This window comes from Folsomia candida, unplaced genomic scaffold, assembly GCF_002217175.1.
Source record: "Folsomia candida strain VU population unplaced genomic scaffold, ASM221717v1 Fcan01_Sc006, whole genome shotgun sequence".
Classification (NCBI taxonomy): domain Eukaryota; kingdom Metazoa; phylum Arthropoda; class Collembola; order Entomobryomorpha; family Isotomidae; genus Folsomia; species Folsomia candida.
Window position 1 is genome coordinate 553842 of NW_019091198.1, and position 20470 is coordinate 574311.

The following is a 20470-nucleotide window of genomic DNA, read 5'->3' on the forward strand; positions in this document are numbered from 1 at the left end:
CCACGACCAAAACAACGACCATAACTACCATAACGCTCCAAGGCTTCCATTCAACGTTTTGATGTGAATCACAGGAAATTATTATGATTGCATTAAGTGGCACGTAAACAAACATTTTGTTTATGTTTCAGCTTACGTAGAATTAAACATATTTCTTGTCCTCTTAATTTTACACAATCTCACCTCGACACGCTTGGAACATTTTTTTTCTCAAAATAAAAACCAATTTCCGTTCAAACCAGTGGAATAAATGGTGATTGAGATTTGAATGAGTGGCAGAAAACATGCTGCCGTTTGTTCCACTCTGCTTTCACTTTGCAAGATTGACCTTGATCCCCACATTCGTTGGTCTCTCTTATTCCCCATTACACTCACACATTTCACTCACTCAACTTCAGGAGCAGAAATGTATCAATGCAGATCAGGACGGCGATGAGGTAAGTAAAGTTGGAAGAAGAAGTGAGAAGGGCGAAATATGACGAGGAGACGGATAGACGGAGGAGAAGGAGGATGGATATAGTAAGCAAAAGAGTACATGGACCATGTACCGAGACGATATAAAATATATGGTTGTCGTTGGTTTTGGTGGAAAATATACCAAGCGAAAAAAATCTAGATTCGGCTTGGCGTGAACTGAATTCCAGAGTTCGTTTGTTCTCTATCACTTTAAGACGAAACTTTCAAAGGGTTAAATCCCTCACAGGCATCATTCCGTTTCGTATTCCGCTCGGATTTATTATATTGAATTGAATACTGCTGCTGCGAGTTGTGCAAGGTACAGTTAAAAGGGGGCTGCTCACTCACTTTTCGTATTGTACTCAAAGTTATGAGAGCTTATAGTTGGAATAGATTTATCCCTCTTCCCGTTGCTCCCAGTGTCAACATTTCATGACAGAAAGTATGGAAAGGTCCTCCGCTTCTTCTTTCTCTTTCCAATGCGGATGCCTTTGTGCAGGCAGTACTTAACCTCGGCGTCGGGTGAGCGAGCCCCACTCAGGACCAGAGCAGAAACAGAATGTCTTTAATAATAGTGCAAGCAATGCATCAACGACGAGAACTACTTGTGAAGTGCTTACTGTAAGACAATCCTAACACTAAACACTACTTGACTAAAATATAGCCGTCGCTTTACAAGGTTCGATCCATGAATGAAGCAAATCAACGGCTCTACATATGTATATGTGTGTATGTACCGATGCTGTTCCATGCCTGATCATCCAACCGACCACATTTGCTGCCACTGCAGAAGTTATTTCGGGGTCAGTCAGACCGTCCCCAGGCAAAGGATGAAAGTCTTCCAAACTACAATTTGGTCATGAATGACACGCTTTGGCGAACCAGCCACACACAACTTAAACCTAGAACTTGTTAAACTAAAGTTTTTGCAAGATTCGGCTCCTGCGAATTGATAAAGTTTAATGACTGACTGGTCTTCGGTAGTTATATAAGAATAAAATTATACAGGATGGAATAAAACTGAATAAATTGTTAGGAAGGAGTTATAATGACCGACCAAATCAATGAAGGATGAGGGAGCTGAATATCTCACGGCATACATAGAGAGTGGATCACACAATTCGCACACGCTATGAAGTATGCAGATTTGGATGGAGAAAGTAACAAGTGAGTTGTTATAACATTATTAAGGCTGATATTTATGGGGCACTAGCATTTAAAAGTTACATTTTAAACAAGAAATTGTGAAGGCAATTTCTTGGCATGGAGAAAATATGTTGAAAAACCAGCGAAGAAGCGATTTGGAACTAAATATTTACGTATATTGTATATATGTCATATTTAGATCTTAGAAAACTGAACAAAGAACTCGATCTTGCTCGCCCCAAGTTTTTAATCTAATTTTCAACAATTAGATAATGTAAGAATCAGTTATCTATTTATTATCATAAAGCCAAATTCGGTATTACTTAATTCAAGAGACCGGATTCAAATACTCATAACAAGAGTTGCGCTCAGAACGTGGTACCTGATTCGAAAAGCACCACAACAATTGTTACTACGATGATCATTATAAAAGTTCCAATTAGATTTATACCTAATTTAGAAACCAACGCTAATGTAAATTCTCTACCCAAGGAAGGAATATGGGATGGCCTCAATAGTTTTGATGACAGTTTAAACGAGGGAAAACTTTGTGTGCTTGTTTTCCATCCCGTCGCGTGGGTGTGGCGAACGCGGTATGGCTCTGGACCTTAACTTCTGGGGGATTTTGCTAACCTCATAAGATGCAACAAAGCACCAAAAGAATATCAATTTCTTTGAGTTTAAGAGTTACGAAGATTTTAATCCCTTCTCATTTGAGATACATTATGCGTGTAAGGTTTTTGTAGGTAAGTCATCGTCAGAGTCATGCAATTCGAAACAAGAAATGTTTCTATTCAAATAAAAATATATATTTCATGTAGCAGGAAATTCATTTTTTCCGAAAGATATGGCATACAAAAAGTAAGCCACTGTCAAATAAGAATATCTCAAGTAAGTGGATGTATGTAAATACATTTGCAGAGATAACATAAAAGTTTTACACCCTAATTTCATCATGAAGAGTGATTTAAATTGATCGAATTTACAAGAATTTAGGTATTTGGCATTCCAGAAAACGTTGGCATTTGACGAAGAAAAGGGAAACCAGCGCTGCTCACTGAGTAGAAATGAAATTGGGGATCGTGCTTTGGCGTTGGTTTGAGCGGACAGAGGACCCTGCAATGCCGTATTCTACTTATTCTCTCATTCCTCTAATGGATTTTGGCAAGCTTGTTCTTGGACGATTAAAAACCTCTCTCATTCTCCTCGCTAGCTTAAATTTCTGAACTAAAAGTAATAAGTACGAGATTTCGAGGGTCAGTTGGGTATTATTTGTACGAGAAGATTGCAAATAATAAGGGATTAATTAACACTCACAGTCAGACATTAACTCTCATGCTTTCATAGTTAACAAGTGTTAATTGAGGGCCGCATACACTGAAATGGCGCATTGTTTGCCGGAAATCGTTAGGGTACATTGTACGGAACATATATTACTATTGAGCCATTTTCAAAATTTGCAAACATGAGAACAATTTTTTTATCGCTGGTTACCATCTTCTCTTCTATAGTTCTCATAAAACAGAATCTTAAAATCCCAAAAACAATTTATGTTTTTGAGATTAATTCACAACCCAATTGAAAAAAATCTTTTTCTACATTAATTCATGCAACGTTTGAAATTACTAAAGCCAGAGCAAAATGACTTAAGGTGAAATTTGATACTTTAATGATATTACTATTTACTGGAGGAAATCATACAGTGAAATTCGATAAGTTTAAATGACGAGAAGTTTGCAGTGATTTATGCTGCAGACATGCCATCAGTAAATTATATGAGGATCTGGAAATGGACTGGACACATGCTTAAATTCTCGCGTTATGAAAAATGAGAATGCGAAATATTTTCTCATGGAATGAGATTTATTTATTTTTTACTACGAACAAAATAAAATTAGTCATATCTAAATTTGAACTATACAAATGAAAGACTTGCATTGTTAGTTTAGGTAGCGAATTAAAGTTAATTCATTCATTCCGTTCATTCATTCAACTAAATATGCTGCGCAGCCAGAAAGCAGCTGCATTTCAAGCCAGTTCCAACGTTGGTTAATTAATAACGCAGAGCCCGATCCACTAAAATTGTAAGTTACGTTAAAAAGCAAAACTTAAAATTAGTATATGATAGCATAAGCATCATAAATATTTTCATTAGCATTGGAATATCAGTGACGACATTGACGACCATGGACGCTGTTGACGTAGGATTGTCGTCACCAGATAAGCGGCATGAAGATACACCATCCAATCCTCCCAGGACTCCACTTTCCTTAGACCAGGCCACAATTATTCTTGCAAAACATACTTTGGCCACGCCCTGTCTTAAAGTGCTTCACCATGACCGCATCCTCAACCCCAGAAACACAACTTACACGCTAACTTCATCCGATGGGAAGGATTACATCCTCCGATTTTCGGAGAGTTGGGGAACAAAGACGGAAAATGAGGTGGCAGCAATTTCCTATATCGCCAAAAATACGAGTCTCCCTGTCCCAAAAGTGGTGGGATTTTGTACCGATTCCGCCGAATCTCCTACCAAATACGAATATATTCTTATGGAAAAATTAAGGGGCGTCCCGATCGGTTACCTCTTCAAAAACTTGTCCCTATCCAAAAAGATTACCGTGGTTAGAAACATGACCAAGATTTTGAAGATATTCCAATCTCTTACGTTCGACCAATGCGGGTCGTTCTATTTTAACAAGACGGACACGGAATCTAAAGTAGAAATGAAAGACGTCAAAGTCGGTCCCTTATTCAGATCACCACACTGTTCACCCTTCTCAAATTATCTCGAATATCTACAACAACTCATTAATTCCGGAATTGAGCGGATGCAAACATCACGCATCTTGATGGACGGAGAAGGACCCGTTTTACTTGAAAGAATACAAAATTTTAGAGATAAAGTCTGTAATCTCGAAACCACTCCACTTTCTGAGAAAGTTAAAAATGTTCAGTTCGTCTTTACTCATTTGGATCTGCACTCGTTCAACATTCTGATTGACGAGGAGACATTCGAAATTACGGGAGTGATAGATTTCGAGTTTTCCGGAGTTCATCCCATTGACCAAGATTGGTTCGAATGCTTCAGTTTTGCTGGCATTTGCAACAAATCGAGAGATGTTTTTGGAGATGGAAGTAAGTGCGTAAATTACAAAATCATCCCTCCAAAACATATGAAATCTGTGTATTTCGTATGTATACACAACTAAAAATCCTTCCTAAACATTCATTCGTAATTTCGTTTAGTGAGAACCATGTCTGATTCGGGTACAGGATTTGATTCCCAAAAAGACCAAGATTTACCCGAGTTAAAAGTTCACTTTTTCCAAGAATGTAAAATTCAAGGCGTCCAAACTCCAGAAGATATTATTGGCCATGAAGAAAGAGCGATGCTGCATTACTTCGTCAAGTATATTTACCCCTGGTGGATTACTGAGGAAGTGGACGACCCACTACCGGAAAAATGGATCCTCGAAAGAAATTCTATTAGGGAAAGGCTAAAAGTTGTGCTTGATATGTATGGCGTGTAATGTTGTTCTATTAATATTAGATTTTCATTCCACAATTCTCTATTCAGAAATTTTTATATGCTTGAAGTGAAAGTAAAGAAGCACGATTATTACTCTAAACAATTCATTTATATTTTATGCACGCTTGTGAATTCCAAGACACGGCATTCTGTACATAATCCATAATTCTGAAACCGAGCTCCGATCACATTAAGGTTTCATGCATCACTTTGAAGGTATTTAGTTGTGACGAAAGGGATAAGAAGGTGAATCTTGGTTCATCATTTTGAGAAATATGATCCTTTGCCAGGACTCCAACACAACTATTTATTCGAACATTTATACCAACAAACTACACTACAACTATCTAACTGACCCATGTATGTATATATATGTTAGTTTAACTTGTGTTTGTTTAACCAATGCCTTTTTTTATTTTCAAATTTTTGAATTTGTCCATAAATATCATCATTTGTATTTTATGAAAGTACGATTTCGGGCATTTCCTGCTGTAGATTTCTGGGCATGAGGGTGTGTAGCGAAAGGGGAAAGTAGAAGAGTAGGAGAAAGTTTGATCGAAATTGTGACAGGATCATCACTTCGTCCATCATATCATGATATAGGTACATATATAATATACCAGTTCTTGCAGGTATTTTCATTTAAACGTGCAGTAGGACACGGAGCTTCATATCTTCATTATCACCAGTACCGTAGGTGTGAGCTGCAGTGGTTTAAGTACAACGCTCTTCCTGTTAAGATTTGCTGCAGTACAAAACTGATAATACATACCTGAGTTTATATTTAGATTCGGTTTGAAACGCAAATTTTCAAACTAAAAATAAGTACAATACATAACAAAGTGCAAAAATGTTACCAGAGAAATTTGCACACGCAAGTGGCACGAGTGCGTCGACACTGTCTGAATCGCCTTTTCGAGGTTCATCAGGATATTACACTTACACAAGTCCTCCACGAGCTGTTCATGGGAAATTCAAACGCTACCGAAACAATATTACAAAGTAAGAATTAGATAACTAATTATATTGCAATAGTTTTAGGCGAGATTGTTGGGAATTAGTTAGTCTAAATCAAGCAATCTTATGTCACATGTCAGTTAAAAATTAGTAAAGTAATCAGATTTGCAATGGGACCACAATTTGAATAGTTAGTAACACAACATATGAAAATGGCAAATTTTATCCTACCAAATATTAGGAGTGTGCATGCTTTTTCTTGTTAAGATAGATATATACAATGAAATAGTGTTTTTTTCGGCTTACAACGATTTTCGAGTTTGATGGCTTAAAATGTGTGTAATATTTAGTAGATCAAAAATCCGTAATAAAATAGGGGTGGTTCTCCAGCAGTTTTCGAGATCTGAGCCAAAATGTGCTAACTTTATGCTAATTTTGAATTTTGTGTCAAACTCGTCAAAATATGGTCGAATATGACTGGAAAAAATTCATACATTTATTTTGGACCATATTTTGGTCGCTTCCTTGATTTCTGACCCCAATTTTCCAATATGTTGAACTTTGCAAAATAATTGCATTTTCCATATTAGTATTCCACGATCGAATTATTGAATTTTGGTTCGCATTTTAAGGTAACCCATAGGTCTAATAATGGAGCGAAATCGCTAGATAGAATCCGTTACTTATTCCAATTTTTTAACGAACTAACAATGTTGTTAATAATTCGAAATTATGTAAATAAGTAACTCTTCGACGTTTGCAATTATAGCCTTAAATTTGGAGACCACAGTTATAACAAATTTGAACGAAATCTAAGTTATAATATGAATAATGAGTTTCTGTTTAAGATTACAATGGATTCCTGATAATATGTCCTGTTGCTAATTCGGAATTTTGTTAATTTGTAAATTAATACAAAGTTTTGTTAACTACTCGGAATTTGTTAATGCCGCTTTGACTTGTTATAAGAATACAATTTAATTTATTACTTTTACATTACAAAGCTGTATGTAAAAGTATAACAACGTGTTAATTAATAATTATAAAGTAATAATGTAATTAGTTTTTTTTAAATAATATTAGTAATAATTATTAATAATCGTCGTTCGAAGAATCAGACTTGGTCTAAAAATGCCTTAGTCCGAAATACCTTCGACGTCGACGTCAATTGTTTCATCATCTCCTTCTTCAACAGTCACCCAGCCACCCTCATCAGAAGAAGAATCGTCACTGTTATTGGCATTATTAGCACCCTCATTGTTGGAATTTTCAGCATTATTATGATTTGCATTTTCAGCATCATCGCTTTCATAGTGCATGCTTTCGTCATCATCGTATTCTAGTTTATCTACCTCATTGTCACTATCATCGTCGTCTTCATTGTTGTTGGCAGTTTCAGCATCATCTTCGTCATTAGAATTTTCAGAATCATCTTCGTCATTAGAATTTTCAGAATCATCTTCGTCATTAGAATTTTCAGAATCATCACTTTCGTCATCACTGTCATCATCACCGGTTTCTGCTTCCAACTCGTCGTCACTATCTTCGTCGTGATCCTTTTTATTACTGTTTTTTAGCAATCGGGTCCACTTCTTGCTGCAGTGTGGAACACCTTCGCCAGCCTCTTGTTCTTCTTCTTCCAAGGCGACAGGATCATCATGTTCTTCAATGATGCGTTCAACGTCTTTCCACTTGTAGAAAAATGACGCGGGGGGAAGGTAGGGACGCTTGATGCCCGCCTTGAGGGACTTTGTGCGAGAAAATCGTGAATAATGGACGTAGATCTCCTCCTCAAAATCGTTCAAGTTGTCAAAACCTTCCTTCGGTTTCAACTTGAGGCCTCGAATATGAATCGCAGATGCCACACTTTGAGGATTGCTAGGACGGAAAGTTCCTACAACGAGAAAACGGAACAATTATTCACTCACTAATACGTAACTAAAATAATATTATTACGCAATTGGTTAAATAAGAATATTAAACTCACTTCGATCAAATGTTCGTTGTTTGACGCCATTTTTGTCGTTCCAAGTCCCCCAGTATTCATCTCGACTTTGTATGTACTTGTCCAGAGAGGTAATGGTTGCCAGTAGAATGTCCCTGTTAAACATTTCCATCATACGTACAAGTTGCTCTTCAGTTGGGGGCTGTTGAGGATTCGCTGGGAAGCAAAACGGAGTGGCTGATGGCAACGTTTTCTCCTTCACCTCTGTCAGCTTTGTCAGAATGTCAGGCAAGTGTCGATATTGGAACACATTGTAGCGAGTCATTGCATACGCCTCGTGGTACTAGTCAAGTAAAAAATTTTGAGGTTTCAAAATCAATACATAAATTATAAAAAGATTAGCTTTAAAAATTCAAGTATTAATTATATACCTCTTCCAGTGTAGAGTGCTTATCTGCCAAATTACGGGATAAGAGGTTGTATCGGGTCAAGCAACCTTTCCTATTCTTGAAGGAAGAAAATTGCTTAGAAATCTTTTGCCAGTTGCGATTCATCGATACAGCCAAATCCATTAATAAGCGATCTTCCGCCCTACATAGATAAAATCATTGCATTTTTGTAAATGATAATAATTATGTAGTAATTACTACAAATATTATTATAAATGTGTTTCTTCCGACTCACAAAGTCCAAGGGACAATCCAATCGTTGAATAGATTGGTAGCACGGTCGCGCCAAGTGGTTTCATACCGCCATGGAAGATATTGCAACATATAGCCAAAATGTCCCTCATCACAGAGAAAAGGTTTCAAACGTTGCATGGTTAGAAGTAACAAGCAGTCTTCCGTACGAGAAAACGGTCCCACTTTGATGAACGGATTCAGCTTTTTGTACCGCTCCTGTGCCACCCTTTTCGTAATTCCCTCATGATTCAGCGATGCGGCAACCTTTTGCCAATGTCCTGGATTTTCTTGAATTCCTGTTTTGAGTTTTTCGTCCATTTCTTTAGTCCACACGGGTTTTGGGGGAGGAGCAACATGTGTTATGTAGCGTTTCATGCACTGAAATGCTGTATGTGGCAGAGTCGGTTGACCATTCCTATCGACGCTGATTCGTCTGGCGATCTCGTCCCAGTCCTGCACCTTCTCCACGTCGTTCAGATGTTGAATTTGCTTGGTTTGTTCAGCTGTCAATCTCTTGTGATTAATCTATTTGTTAAATCAAAACAATATGTAATGATTTATGACAAATTATTATAACAGAATAATTAATTCTGTAATTATCTACCTTGGGATCAATGGCATGCGTGTATGTGCGACTGCAATCATCAGCAGACCGCAATTTCTTTGTTCGATTCATCATTTTCAGAGAAACCTCATGCCAATCGACCAGATTGTCGTTATTTTTGTCTTTCATCAACGTGCCAAAGTTCATGTTTCGCAGGTGTTTTTCCATCATGGTTCTCCACTCGCTGAGCTGTTTGGGCAACAGTTCGTACGCAACTGTGTGATTCGGTGTACGAAACAGGACTGGATAAACAATCCCATACTTGTCACGTCTCATAGTTTCCTCCTTGGTTGGTCGTCCACGCCTTCGTTTCCGAGGAGGCTGGTTAAATTCATCGACTAGTTTCCCTTCTCGACACAGTTCGTCCTTTCGACGGATGTCCGACTCCAATAAAAGCTCCGAATAACGTCCGTTTAAGTCATCAATCCGTTGTGAAACGACACATTCTTTAATAGCTTGTTTTAAGGCTTTCAAATCCTTAGACGTCCCTAAAATTGAAGTACCAAATAATTTAATAATTAACTATTAATAAACATTAAGTACCATTGATACCGAATAATATGCTTACACTTTTGTTTCCGCACGGGAAAAGGCATGTGGTTCTTCTGAGCATTACGATTAGCATTTGGAAATTCAAATGACATTCCGTCTTCAGTTTTGAAGTAGGGAGGCTCCATCATCATTTTCACCCCTCTGATTCCAGTGATGCTCATCTCATCGAATTTGGCATCTTTCAAGTTCTCCCTGAGATATAATTCCTGAAACTTTTCCTAAGGAATCAATTATAAGAACAATTAATTGATGCTCATGTTGAATTAATTAAATATCCCTTTTTTAAGTTGATAATCAAGTGGACAAAATATTATAAAACGTGTGCTGCTCTCTGTTCACCAAAAGACTATATTTCCCTTTCCGTACTGCTTCTACATTCTCCTTTGTCTCATAGATCCGCATCGCGACGACCTGTGCCGAGCCGGCCAACTTATACAGATCCATCTTCATCCTGTTTTTTGTTTCTGAAAATTAAAAATTAATCACAACTCATTAAGTTTCATTACATCAATTACAGAAATAATGGATTAACAATTACTCTACCTCGCAGCTTGTTCGCAAATTCGATGCAATCAATTGACTTAGACTTCTTCCCATATGGAAACGGGGCAATACCAGCGGTCCTGGTGCAAAATTCCAACATTGCATACTTTTGATTATGCAAGAACACGTCTGCCAGCTCGATCAGCCACTTTTTGTTGTCAAGCCGGGCCTTAGCATCCACACAGCTCGCGATGTACACGAGATGCTCCGCTTTCAAAATTGAATTAAGGACGACAGGTGTCGATTGTTTCATTTCGTGCAGCGACATCGCTTGATTTCGTTCATCGCCAGATTGTGTCAGAACTCGGGGACCAATCCGCTTCAATCCCTCGTACTGACGGATTGTGGCCTCTTTGGAGATGTGCAATGTTCGCATCATAGTCGACACGATAGACCCAGTAAATTTCTTCAATGGCAAGGTTATATCCGCTTTAGGCATAATTTCTACAAAAAAAATAGTTAACCAATCCAATATTAATTAATTAACTTGACATTTTAACCAATAAATAATATACCAGTGATAAGCTCTACTCACCATTAGTCTTGAGCGCAGCACAGACCCGTTTCACATCAGCCTCTGAAAAAAGTCTTTCTTCTTTCGGGTCTTCAATTTCAGCTTCCGGGTTTCGACCAAGTTTTGTTTTGATTGGTGCTGCAGGAGGACAATGGTTTTGTTTTTCCATCCGCTTGTAGGACGAGGTGTTTAACAAGTCATTCCGTTCTCCACCCACAGCAACCGAAGGGCGGCGACCCAGACTGCCCGACGAACACGGTTCTTCTGCATCCTGCCACTTCTTATTTTTAATCGATGACTTCCTCCCCTCGTCGTACTCGTAATCAGACCCAGAATCAGAAGAACTTGACCCGTCGTCATCTTCATCATCGCCTTTCCATTTATACGTCGTATCACTCCTTCGTCCACCGAACATTGGAATGTCGTCGTCAGTGCTGAGGAAAGCGTCCATTTCATTATGAACAACTGATGCGTCAGGGATTTCTTCCTTAGGATCGACGACCCCTGAAAATTCGTCGCCCTCAATCTCCACTTCCACGTCCACGTCAATCGACTCTTCCTCTTCAAACTTCAACTTTACTTTGTTCTCTTTCACCTCATCACCTCATCTAGCTTGTCCGGCTCAAGCAACACCAAAGACATGTTTTCGCAGTTTATGGCTGCTTGTCTACTTGTTTTTGAATTTAAATAATAAAGATGGAGAAAGTTAGAAATGAATTAAAATTAATATCTCAAAAACTCGAACAAAAAACGAACCTAGCCTGACTGTTGCTGGCTTTCTAACGGACGAACTGATTTGAGTTGAGCGCATTTCATAAGAATTTCCATTTGAGTCTCACTCAAATTGTGTGAGACTCAAATTTACAAACATATTTTGTGCTGATTGATAGTGAGTGAGATGAAATATAAACGTGAGACGAATCTCAAAACTCTTGATTTACACCTTGCCTACTTGGCCTACTTCAGATAGAATACAGTTCCGAGCATTTTTATTCATGTCATTTTCAAATTAAGTAAAATTAAGCTATGAATAACCCACCCCTAAGAAGAGTATTATTTACGTTTTCTTAATTCTAAAGAAATTCAAAATAGTTCTGAACGGTGCTGCGAGAATGTTTCTGAGTTGTTGCAGTTTATTATTTCCTTGCTGCGGCGTAGTCGCCGATGGTGTCGAATCGTTTTTTCGCTGTTTTTTTCGGCGTGTCTTTCAAAATTAAGTGGAGAGGGGAGACTTTCGACGTCGGTGTAAATTTTAGAATGGTGGTGGGACTATAATTGAACAAAATTGGTTCGTCAATTTCCAGCATAAATTATCTGGCACGTAAAAAATACCTGGTTTTTGTATCCATCAACACTTCAGAAGATTTGTCACGATTTTTTCACCATTAGCTGCGTTAATGTGCGCTTAGTAAAAAGTTTACAGACTTGTTTCAAGGTTACAATCATGTTTATTCGCACACAACATGAAAATAATCAAATACGTAACGTATCTTGGTATTTTTATCGGCTCCGTGGGCGTGTAAAAGTATATTGCAACACTAAAATCAAAGTAATTGGGCCAGAACAAACCGGAAATGGAATGGATTAGGAGTAGAATAAAAATAGGTTGAAAATCACCCAGGGATAATCCACATTGTCCATAAAATCATGACCTAAAAGCAAATAATACTGGAATCAAGAGTGAACAGAGAATGGATAACGATTTGGGTGAAAGTCTATCCATACATATATGTCAATTACCGTCGTCGTAACTTACTCACTAGTCATACAGCCAATCAACCTCTGAGAGTTGTGAACTGAATTGGCTTGAAGATAGATTTTCTACTTGGTCGTCTATAGTGCTCCATGAAATGGTAGCATTTGTACAAAGCGAGTAATATGTAAATGGAGACATGGCAGCATAACATACACACAACATAAGAGTATGGGTAGAAAGCAGGAAAGCAGAACATTGGTAGTGGCGGAATTTCTCTCTTACGATGATATGAGATCGATAACCACCCGACCCAACCAGCAAACGAGTAAGCAAGCGATACCACAAATTGCAACGGTCTTCATTCCCTTATAGCTCGTGAGTTAGTTTAGCTCTAGCTTAGTTGGTGGTGGGCAACTCATCCTACGCGCTGCCATGCCGGCGAATCTGACCACTTCTCTGGTCAAGTTCCACTCTACGCCAAATATGGTGGTTGACAGTGGTGGGAGTGGTTCAAGTAGTAAGCATGTGACCCGGTCCATGAACAAGTACCTAGTTCCTACGAACAATAGTAGTGGTGGTGCCCCCTCGAGTCCGAGCAGCAGTGGTGATTACTGTGGGGGCAACAGACCTCCGTTCATCACGACGGTCACCAGAGGCAAATTCCTTCCCTCCAAGTTTGATCTCATGATGGTGGAAAAAAGCTTGTTCACTTTCTCCAGCCGACCTCGACCCGTGGGGTTGGTCACGAAGCATACGTGCTCCTTGACGGGGGGACCTTTGAAGGAATACAACGTCAATTGCATACCGTAATTATTTGAATTTTAATGTGTTCATTAACAAGCAATGAAACGGCGTAATGTTTGTAATTATAAATAAGGCTGTTGGGTTAGTCAGATAGGGATGGATTTTAGTGGTCATTTTAGTGTGTCGTATTTATTTTATGCAGGTGTTTGTGAAACGGGTGAAATCGGCTTTAAATGAGTTATTACATTACAACCGTTAGTTGAAAATAGAAGCTGGCTTGGTCATGTTCTTTTGCGATGATTAAAGAACCGATAGCGAGTTCATGCAGAAAAGCTATTTATTTAGTTGAATGGCGATTACGTTGAGGTGAGCATTTGGTGACCTATAGGAAAGTAAAGTAGAAAATAAAGAAAGTAAAATACTGGGATTACCTTGACATGAATATTTTATAGGGCATGTGACCATTCATACATACCTCTTCTTGCATATCAGCTCTCAAGCACTATTATTTAATTTAAAATTGGCAAAATGAAAGTTCTTTCTGCTTAAATGGAATCGGGATATTTGAGCAAATCTTAATACATTTCTTATCGCATTCAATCCTTCCTTAAGACATGTACGTATATGTCCAATCTGTCTTATTCTCTAGGCCACGCGGGGCTCACGACTACTACAATATGATGTATGACCCACACATTTTTCGAGGTCGAGCCACAACCAGCACAGCACTTCCAACTCCCAAGAACAAATTAGGAGAGAACAACGTATGCTATTCATCGGCTTACTTTTACATGTGAAGAAATGTCGACATTTTGGATATGCATTGTACATTCGATATCAATTTAATTTCAGGGGAACGAAAACAAACCTGTGGTGGTGAACAACAAGGACAATGGGACAAGTGCTGAACCCAAGGCTAGGAGAAAGCGGACCACCACAACTTTATACACTGTAAACGGTAACGGAACTGGCGGTGGTGGGAACAACCGTTACAAAATCACGACACGGGTAACGACGAGAACCAGCAAAGGACTGATGAAGTTGGCAGGTTGCAGGTGAGAAATAGAGATTTACTTTAATATTATCAAAGAAGGAATAACAAAGCTAAGAACAAGTTTCAACTCATAAGATATTCATCAATATCGAGTAAAGTTTGAGAATGTCGATAAAATAATTAAAATAATCCGATGAGCACGCTTAATAATTAATTAAGGCTTAAAGATATTTCTTCACTGGGTCGTCCCAAGGTCGATGATTTTCGATGAGATGAACTGTTCATCAGAAGGCGAACAATTTCTTGATGCTTTCCAAGTTAGCTCCTCCCACTTTGAGAAATGCTCTTATTTGGTGACACGTGTTTTATAGGGTACTAGTCTATCTCACCTTAAAATTTTTCAATTTGGCAGTCACCTCTTGTCTCGAAATATAGCTTGTGGAAAGTGGAGTTGTGAGTACTCGGTGAATTTTTTAGCCACGAGTAGTAGTAAAACGTAGTAACGACTAAATTAATTGCAGGAAGTGATTACCAATACCTACGTAAATTTACCCCTTACCTTCAATTTCATCATTAAATTTCCGCGATTCATGGTATAATTTGTGGGATGAGGGATGAGCCGAGTTAAATTAATACGTATAGTTAAATGGATTACTGCCGAATTTAGAGTTACGATACGATCTTGACGAACTTTTAATTTTTTTATTAAACAATATTTCGCTAAAATAATCTATACTCATACCCAACAGCCAACATACTCATGTTCAGACGGAACAATTTTTACAAGACTTGACCGGCGATGCATCCCCCGATGAAAGGGATGCAGTTGTCCAGACTGATTCGATTCAAGATCTCAAATGCACCACCTCGTCTTCAAATAGGGCCAAAAAGGGGGGTAGTAAAAATGGGGTTTTGCCCGCATTGGTGAAAAATGGGGTGGATGCGTCAACCCAAGTTCTTCCGGGAGAACTGTTCTCGTTCGATGAGGAAGTTCAGCCCTTGGTGGAGGCTTTAGTGGGAAAGATTCTGCAGCAGGTAGGATTTTTTTAAGAAGGGCAATTAGAATTTTGTTTCCTGTCTGTTTAGTTCCATCTTTAATGGTGCAATCATTATCTTTTTGCAGTCGATGCTGGAGACAATGGAGGAGGAAGAGATTGCTGCCTTGCAAGAGCAGCAAAACAAGTTTCTAGAAAAGAGAAAGCACGAGGAAAAGTTGTTGAAACAATTGCAGGAGGAGCAGCGAAAGATTAGCGAAGAGAAAGTAATACATATTTCCATAATTATTTATTATTTTCTGCGATACATTTCTTCAAAATGTTACAAAAAATACAATTCGCAATTTAATGTACAGGAAAAACTGAAACTGCAGCTGAATGGGGGCACCGTGTACGACAGCGGCGAGGGCACATCTGCCACGATTCAGCATCCCCAAGAGCTGTTAAGTATTCAAGACCGTGTGATATTGGATCAAGCCATCCGTTCAGCTTCAAGAAATCAGCCAAATGTTCCCACGTCCTATTTGATTGAGCTGTTACCTTCCGTCCTTAATTCTTTACGACAGGAGGGATATCTCTCGGAGGTTGGAGATGGAGGTGAGTTGTGACCAAGCATGGCTTTTGATGGTTTTGACTACAACGAGGAAAAGGCGACAATTTATCTGGCTTGTAGAGGAAACCGGGTCAGCAAATAATTCCCAACTTAATTACTTTCACTTAGTGAAATTACACGGAAAAATGTTCCCATTGTCTCAACCACTCACAAATATCGCGTTCACTCTGTGTGCACGGTTCAATCAATCAATCACAGGTCTTTCTCTCCATTCTCTCAAATGTCCTAATGGAGAGTGTATTGATTATCACATAACTCGCCTCCTCGTAGGACGTAAACCTCAACTTTTATTTCACCGGGGAGGCAGTACTTGCTCACAGTTACAGTTAGGCTGATCATCTGCAGAGGCAATTTTATGCTTCCACTACAACTACATTTGGACGGTTGGCGTACAGGTTGATTTTATTTCGAGTGAGATGTGTCAAATTAAGAAAGCGATGAAATGCCATTACGCCAAAGAATCTTCCCAAAACAGAACAATACCTAATACCCAAGTAACTCTGTAAATAATGTATTAAACGGAGAGATATTTATGATGATGGGCAGTGCACTCTCGACATGGCACTACTGTTACCGGCGGAGAAAGGCATATTGATTAAATTGATTGAAAGTGGAAAGGTGAAGTGCAATAATTCCATTCCTCCACTCGTCTATCTGCCCGACTACTTGTGGAGAATGTGGAAAATTTAATTGACATCAGACATCAAACTCGACTTTGCCGACGGAGTCTATTTATATGAATCCGAGAAGCATAAATAAGTGCATTGCATAGTTAATGACGATTTGACATTAATGGAACGAATCGATCAATCACCAACTTACTGTCTTTTTCTAGTCGCCCATCAATAAAAAATTAATCAGACTTGCAGTAGTTTTTTGCTGTTTCATTGAACCGTTGTTGTCTTTTGCAGACATATTTTCCAACTTTATTCCCATGTGGCAAAGTTCCTCTAAAGCGGAAAGCGAAGCTGGTGAACCTTTCAGAACGGGGGACAATTCTGGCTCCGCAAGTGCCGACCCGGAAGGTAATAACTGTTATTCTATAACTCCAAAACTTATGCAAGCGGTGCATAATTGCACATTAATTAGGTCATTACTATAATCAGTATGTAGTAGAGGATAGGAGGGGTTTTATCGTTTAAGCCCACTTAATCATACTGTTTTGCTTTGAGTGAACTCTAAAAAGTTAAATTTGCATGCATACGTACATCAAAAGTTAATTAGGACAAATTAAGGTTAAATACATAGATATATTGCATAAGAAGAAAATTTATATCATTTGCCAACCATTAGCGTCGAATAATATGGACAGGTGATTTTTATTGAGGAATGATAAGCCTTGATTTTATTTTTTGGGGTTTTCACTACCACTAAAATCCACCAAGCAGACCTAAAATGTCACGCTTTTGATTGCAAACAACAAACGGTGATGGCATTGTTTGTTTACCAAATAGCTGAAGCATGAAATACCCACTTCTTCTTTTCAATATGGAACACTTTTAGCAGACTCATTATCATCGTTAGTGTTCTCTTTTTTCATGCGCTTTACGCAATTTTCAAGAATCTAAAAGAAATAAAATTACTTGTGTGGAAGAGAGCTATGCGCTGTGGCGTTACATTTTGTATTATCGCGTAGCCCAGGGCTGAACAGTGTCGTTGGGCTTTATTTTAGCCGATGCAATGTAATACACACACAATATAGAAATAAACTGGCCATGCATCGTTAGATCAGTTTGACATGGTTAGCTAGAATTTTTCGGTTGAGCACAATTTTTGAAAAATTTTCCCACAACATAGAAAATAAAAACTGGTTGGTGTTGTCTGCATTAATTTTGAAATCATTGACTTTTATTTTATTTTGTTCTTCCAGACGTAATAAAACCCAACAACTCGACTGCTTCTCCGAGACCAGATGACGACAATTATGACGACAGCAGTGTTGGGAATGATAATTCTGTCAGTGACGACCGGGGTCGAGAGAATTATTCCACCCTCACCAACGTCACCCACACGACTACGAATCCCGAAGAGGAGGAGGAGGAAGAAGACCTTGATCAAACCAACATAACGACGCCAGACTCTGTGCAAGATCAGCAAACTAACAGCCGAGCTGATGTTGTAAGTTCGCCGTCCAGTGAGACCCACCCAGCCTCCATTGTCACCAAAATACCCAGCTTTGAACGCACGGACGCTAACGTGACTGCAATTGAGGGATGATCAGCAGAAATAATTATTACCAAGTACATAATTGTCATGAAATACATACACATATCTAAAGCGTAGCTGGATCCGTTGTCAATGTATAATTGTGTCCAGCATCATGATATGAACAATCCTCCCAAATCTTTAACATTGCTACCTGTGAATTTGACAACAATTAAATAACAACGACCCATACATACTGAACAATTGAGCTGAAATGGTAACCAAGCTGGTAAATACATGCTTCACTGTAATACATACACTATACATACATCGGAATGAGAGTATACATAACGTGTGTAAGCTATATCCGAACGCGTAGTTTTAGTTTGAATATTTTATGCTGTGGCCAATAAAGTCTGATTATATATTTACACAGAGCATCAAATCCATTTAATATTCTGCTTACACATCCAATTTGATGAGGACAATGGAGGAAATACCAGCTGCATTTACGTCAACTTTGACAAAATGACTTACATACATATATCCGAAATCTCCAATATCCGCATTTCCCTTCACACATTATTCATTCACCCTTCCGCTGCTGGGCAAATCGTGTAACTAGTCATGCTTGGTTTTTGAACTGCTTTTACAATCTGCGCAATGTTTATTAGCTTCTTAAAGAAAAATATAAACCTAAATGAGATGGCACGAGCCAAAGAGAAGGAGGAACATCTGCCCTCGTCAGAAGAGGGGCACGCATTGCTGGAGAAGAAAATCTTCTACGTAGAATAATGCCATGCGGACAGCGGACATTTCTGAAGCAGATGAAAATGAAGTATATATTTGTAAAATGAACCCAAACATGATCCATGGCAGGCAGGCTTGCGGTTTGGTGTGGGTGGGTCGATGTGTATGATTTTAAACCCTAATATGCATCCACCTTTTGCTTACTTTAAGTTTGCCAAATAAATAAAAGATCCTCACCCTGAAATGCACACCGCTGTGTATGTATGCATACATACACTCGTTTTTGGGATACTCATTACCAGAAAGCTGCAAAATGTCAAGGTTTCATAAACAATGGTGGTTTTACAAACCGTCAAAAACCACGCCATATCAGGAAGTTGTTCTCCTCGTCCCACAAGAGGACAAAACAAACATGAAAAACAATTTACATTTTACAAAATGTTAATGATTGTTTATTCGTTGCAAGTGCACCCATAAAACAAAACAGTAGACAAGAAATTACCAAGTTTGGACGGTGCTAGAGAGGATATTAGACATACGTACGTACAACTGGGGAAAGGAAGCCACTCAAAGTTTATGAAGCGAGAAGAACCTCATTACAAAATTATCCCCCACTTTATTTTGAGTTCTCGGCATTTCCACTGATTTCCAAGTCTGCATGCACTTCAAACGCTGTCTTCTATCACCTCTCGAACCAGAAATAAACAAACATTGGTGGTAATAAAGCATGTAAATGTTCTACATATATTTAGAGTAGACTGTGCATAAATTTGTGTATGTACTATTCATTCGTATGTACATACATACCGAGGTACGTGCGACGGAATGGTAGCAAAGTTTGGAAATTAACTTTACCACTGAGAACTATCAAGCAAATGGACAGCACAGAGGATAATGAAATGTGTCTATAAACGAGATTACTCACGATTGCATGCAAACTTTAATTACCAATAAATAAAGATATCCTGACGATATAAAACCTTGGATGACTTAATGGCTTAAAAATCTCAGGTTTATTGAACACGATTACGAGATGAGAAAATGCCAAATCATGGCGTAGCTTAAATACATGTATCCTGCATGTGCGGATAGGGCATGCAAAAAATAAAATACCATTCATTATACTACGTTTACCAATCTGGGAGATTTTGTCAATGATCAATTAACGAAAAGAATGGTCCATTCGTATATTTATGACCTCTGTCAAAGTTTTAGACAGTCTAAAAAGACAGGATACAGCAAAAAAATGGCAGATTTGCATTGTATTGTGCACAATAGTAGCCTGCTGTAATTTATCTTTATTCAAACAGGTACTGAACTAATCTCAATTTTAAACTTTGTTCAATCTCTTGAAATCTATTGAAACGTGAAATCTTGAAATATTTAAAACATGTCTTCTGAAGAAAGTTTATTCCATTACAACGTCAAACAAAAGCGGTATTTCCTTCCTACCACCGCTCCACTTTGAAAGTGCGTAAGTCGTCGAAACTGAGGTAGAAGGTGTTGGAAGTAATTGCTAATGCACATTACACGAATGTACGCTTGTTCGAGATGGCAATCATCATGAAGTGTCTGCAAGTCTCTGCTGCCTGGCGTCT

The 20470-nt window shown here is 38.5% G+C and overlaps 3 protein-coding genes across 7 annotated transcripts; 2 read left to right on the forward strand and 1 right to left on the reverse strand.

The window, feature by feature from the left end:
* The first annotated feature begins 3142 nt into the window (after positions 1 to 3142).
* On the forward strand, positions 3143 to 5237 carry LOC110850868. 4 transcript variants are annotated; one of them, XM_022098463.2, is made up of 3 exons: positions 3159 to 3686; positions 3758 to 4743; positions 4855 to 5237. In XM_022098463.2, the coding sequence occupies exons 2-3, from the start codon at positions 3789 to 3791 to the stop codon at positions 5136 to 5138; spliced, it is 1239 nt and encodes a 412-aa protein (XP_021954155.1). In that variant the 5' UTR covers positions 3159 to 3686; positions 3758 to 3788; the 3' UTR covers positions 5139 to 5237. The 4 variants fall into 4 exon arrangements, with proteins under 4 accessions (XP_035708689.1, XP_021954155.1, XP_035708688.1 ...); XM_035852795.1 differs by having other exon boundaries at positions 3772 to 4743; XM_035852796.1 differs by having other exon boundaries at positions 3143 to 4747.
* Positions 5238 to 6556: 1319 nt separating this feature from the next.
* Positions 6557 to 11762, reverse strand: LOC110851434. Of its 2 annotated transcripts, XM_035852792.1 has the most exons (10): positions 11692 to 11762; positions 10957 to 11602; positions 10422 to 10865; positions 10218 to 10342; positions 9895 to 10096; positions 9327 to 9814; positions 8724 to 9247; positions 8471 to 8630; positions 8082 to 8382; positions 6557 to 7988 (listed from the first exon to the last, which is right to left on the reverse strand). In XM_035852792.1, exons 2-10 carry the CDS (start codon positions 11384 to 11386, stop codon positions 7231 to 7233), a joined length of 3432 nt encoding a protein of 1143 aa, XP_035708685.1. In that variant the 5' UTR covers positions 11387 to 11602; positions 11692 to 11762; the 3' UTR covers positions 6557 to 7230. The 2 variants fall into 2 exon arrangements, with proteins under 2 accessions (XP_035708685.1, XP_021954901.1); XM_022099209.2 differs by having other exon boundaries at positions 10957 to 11734.
* Positions 11763 to 12651: 889 nt separating this feature from the next.
* Positions 12652 to 18553, forward strand: LOC118436019. Its single transcript, XM_035852793.1, has 8 exons — positions 12652 to 13437; positions 14025 to 14139; positions 14228 to 14430; positions 15119 to 15404; positions 15493 to 15630; positions 15721 to 15961; positions 16889 to 17002; positions 17848 to 18553. Exons 1-8 carry the CDS (start codon positions 13064 to 13066, stop codon positions 18192 to 18194), a joined length of 1818 nt encoding a protein of 605 aa, XP_035708686.1. The 5' UTR covers positions 12652 to 13063; the 3' UTR covers positions 18195 to 18553.
* Positions 18554 to 20470: the final 1917 nt, after the last annotated feature.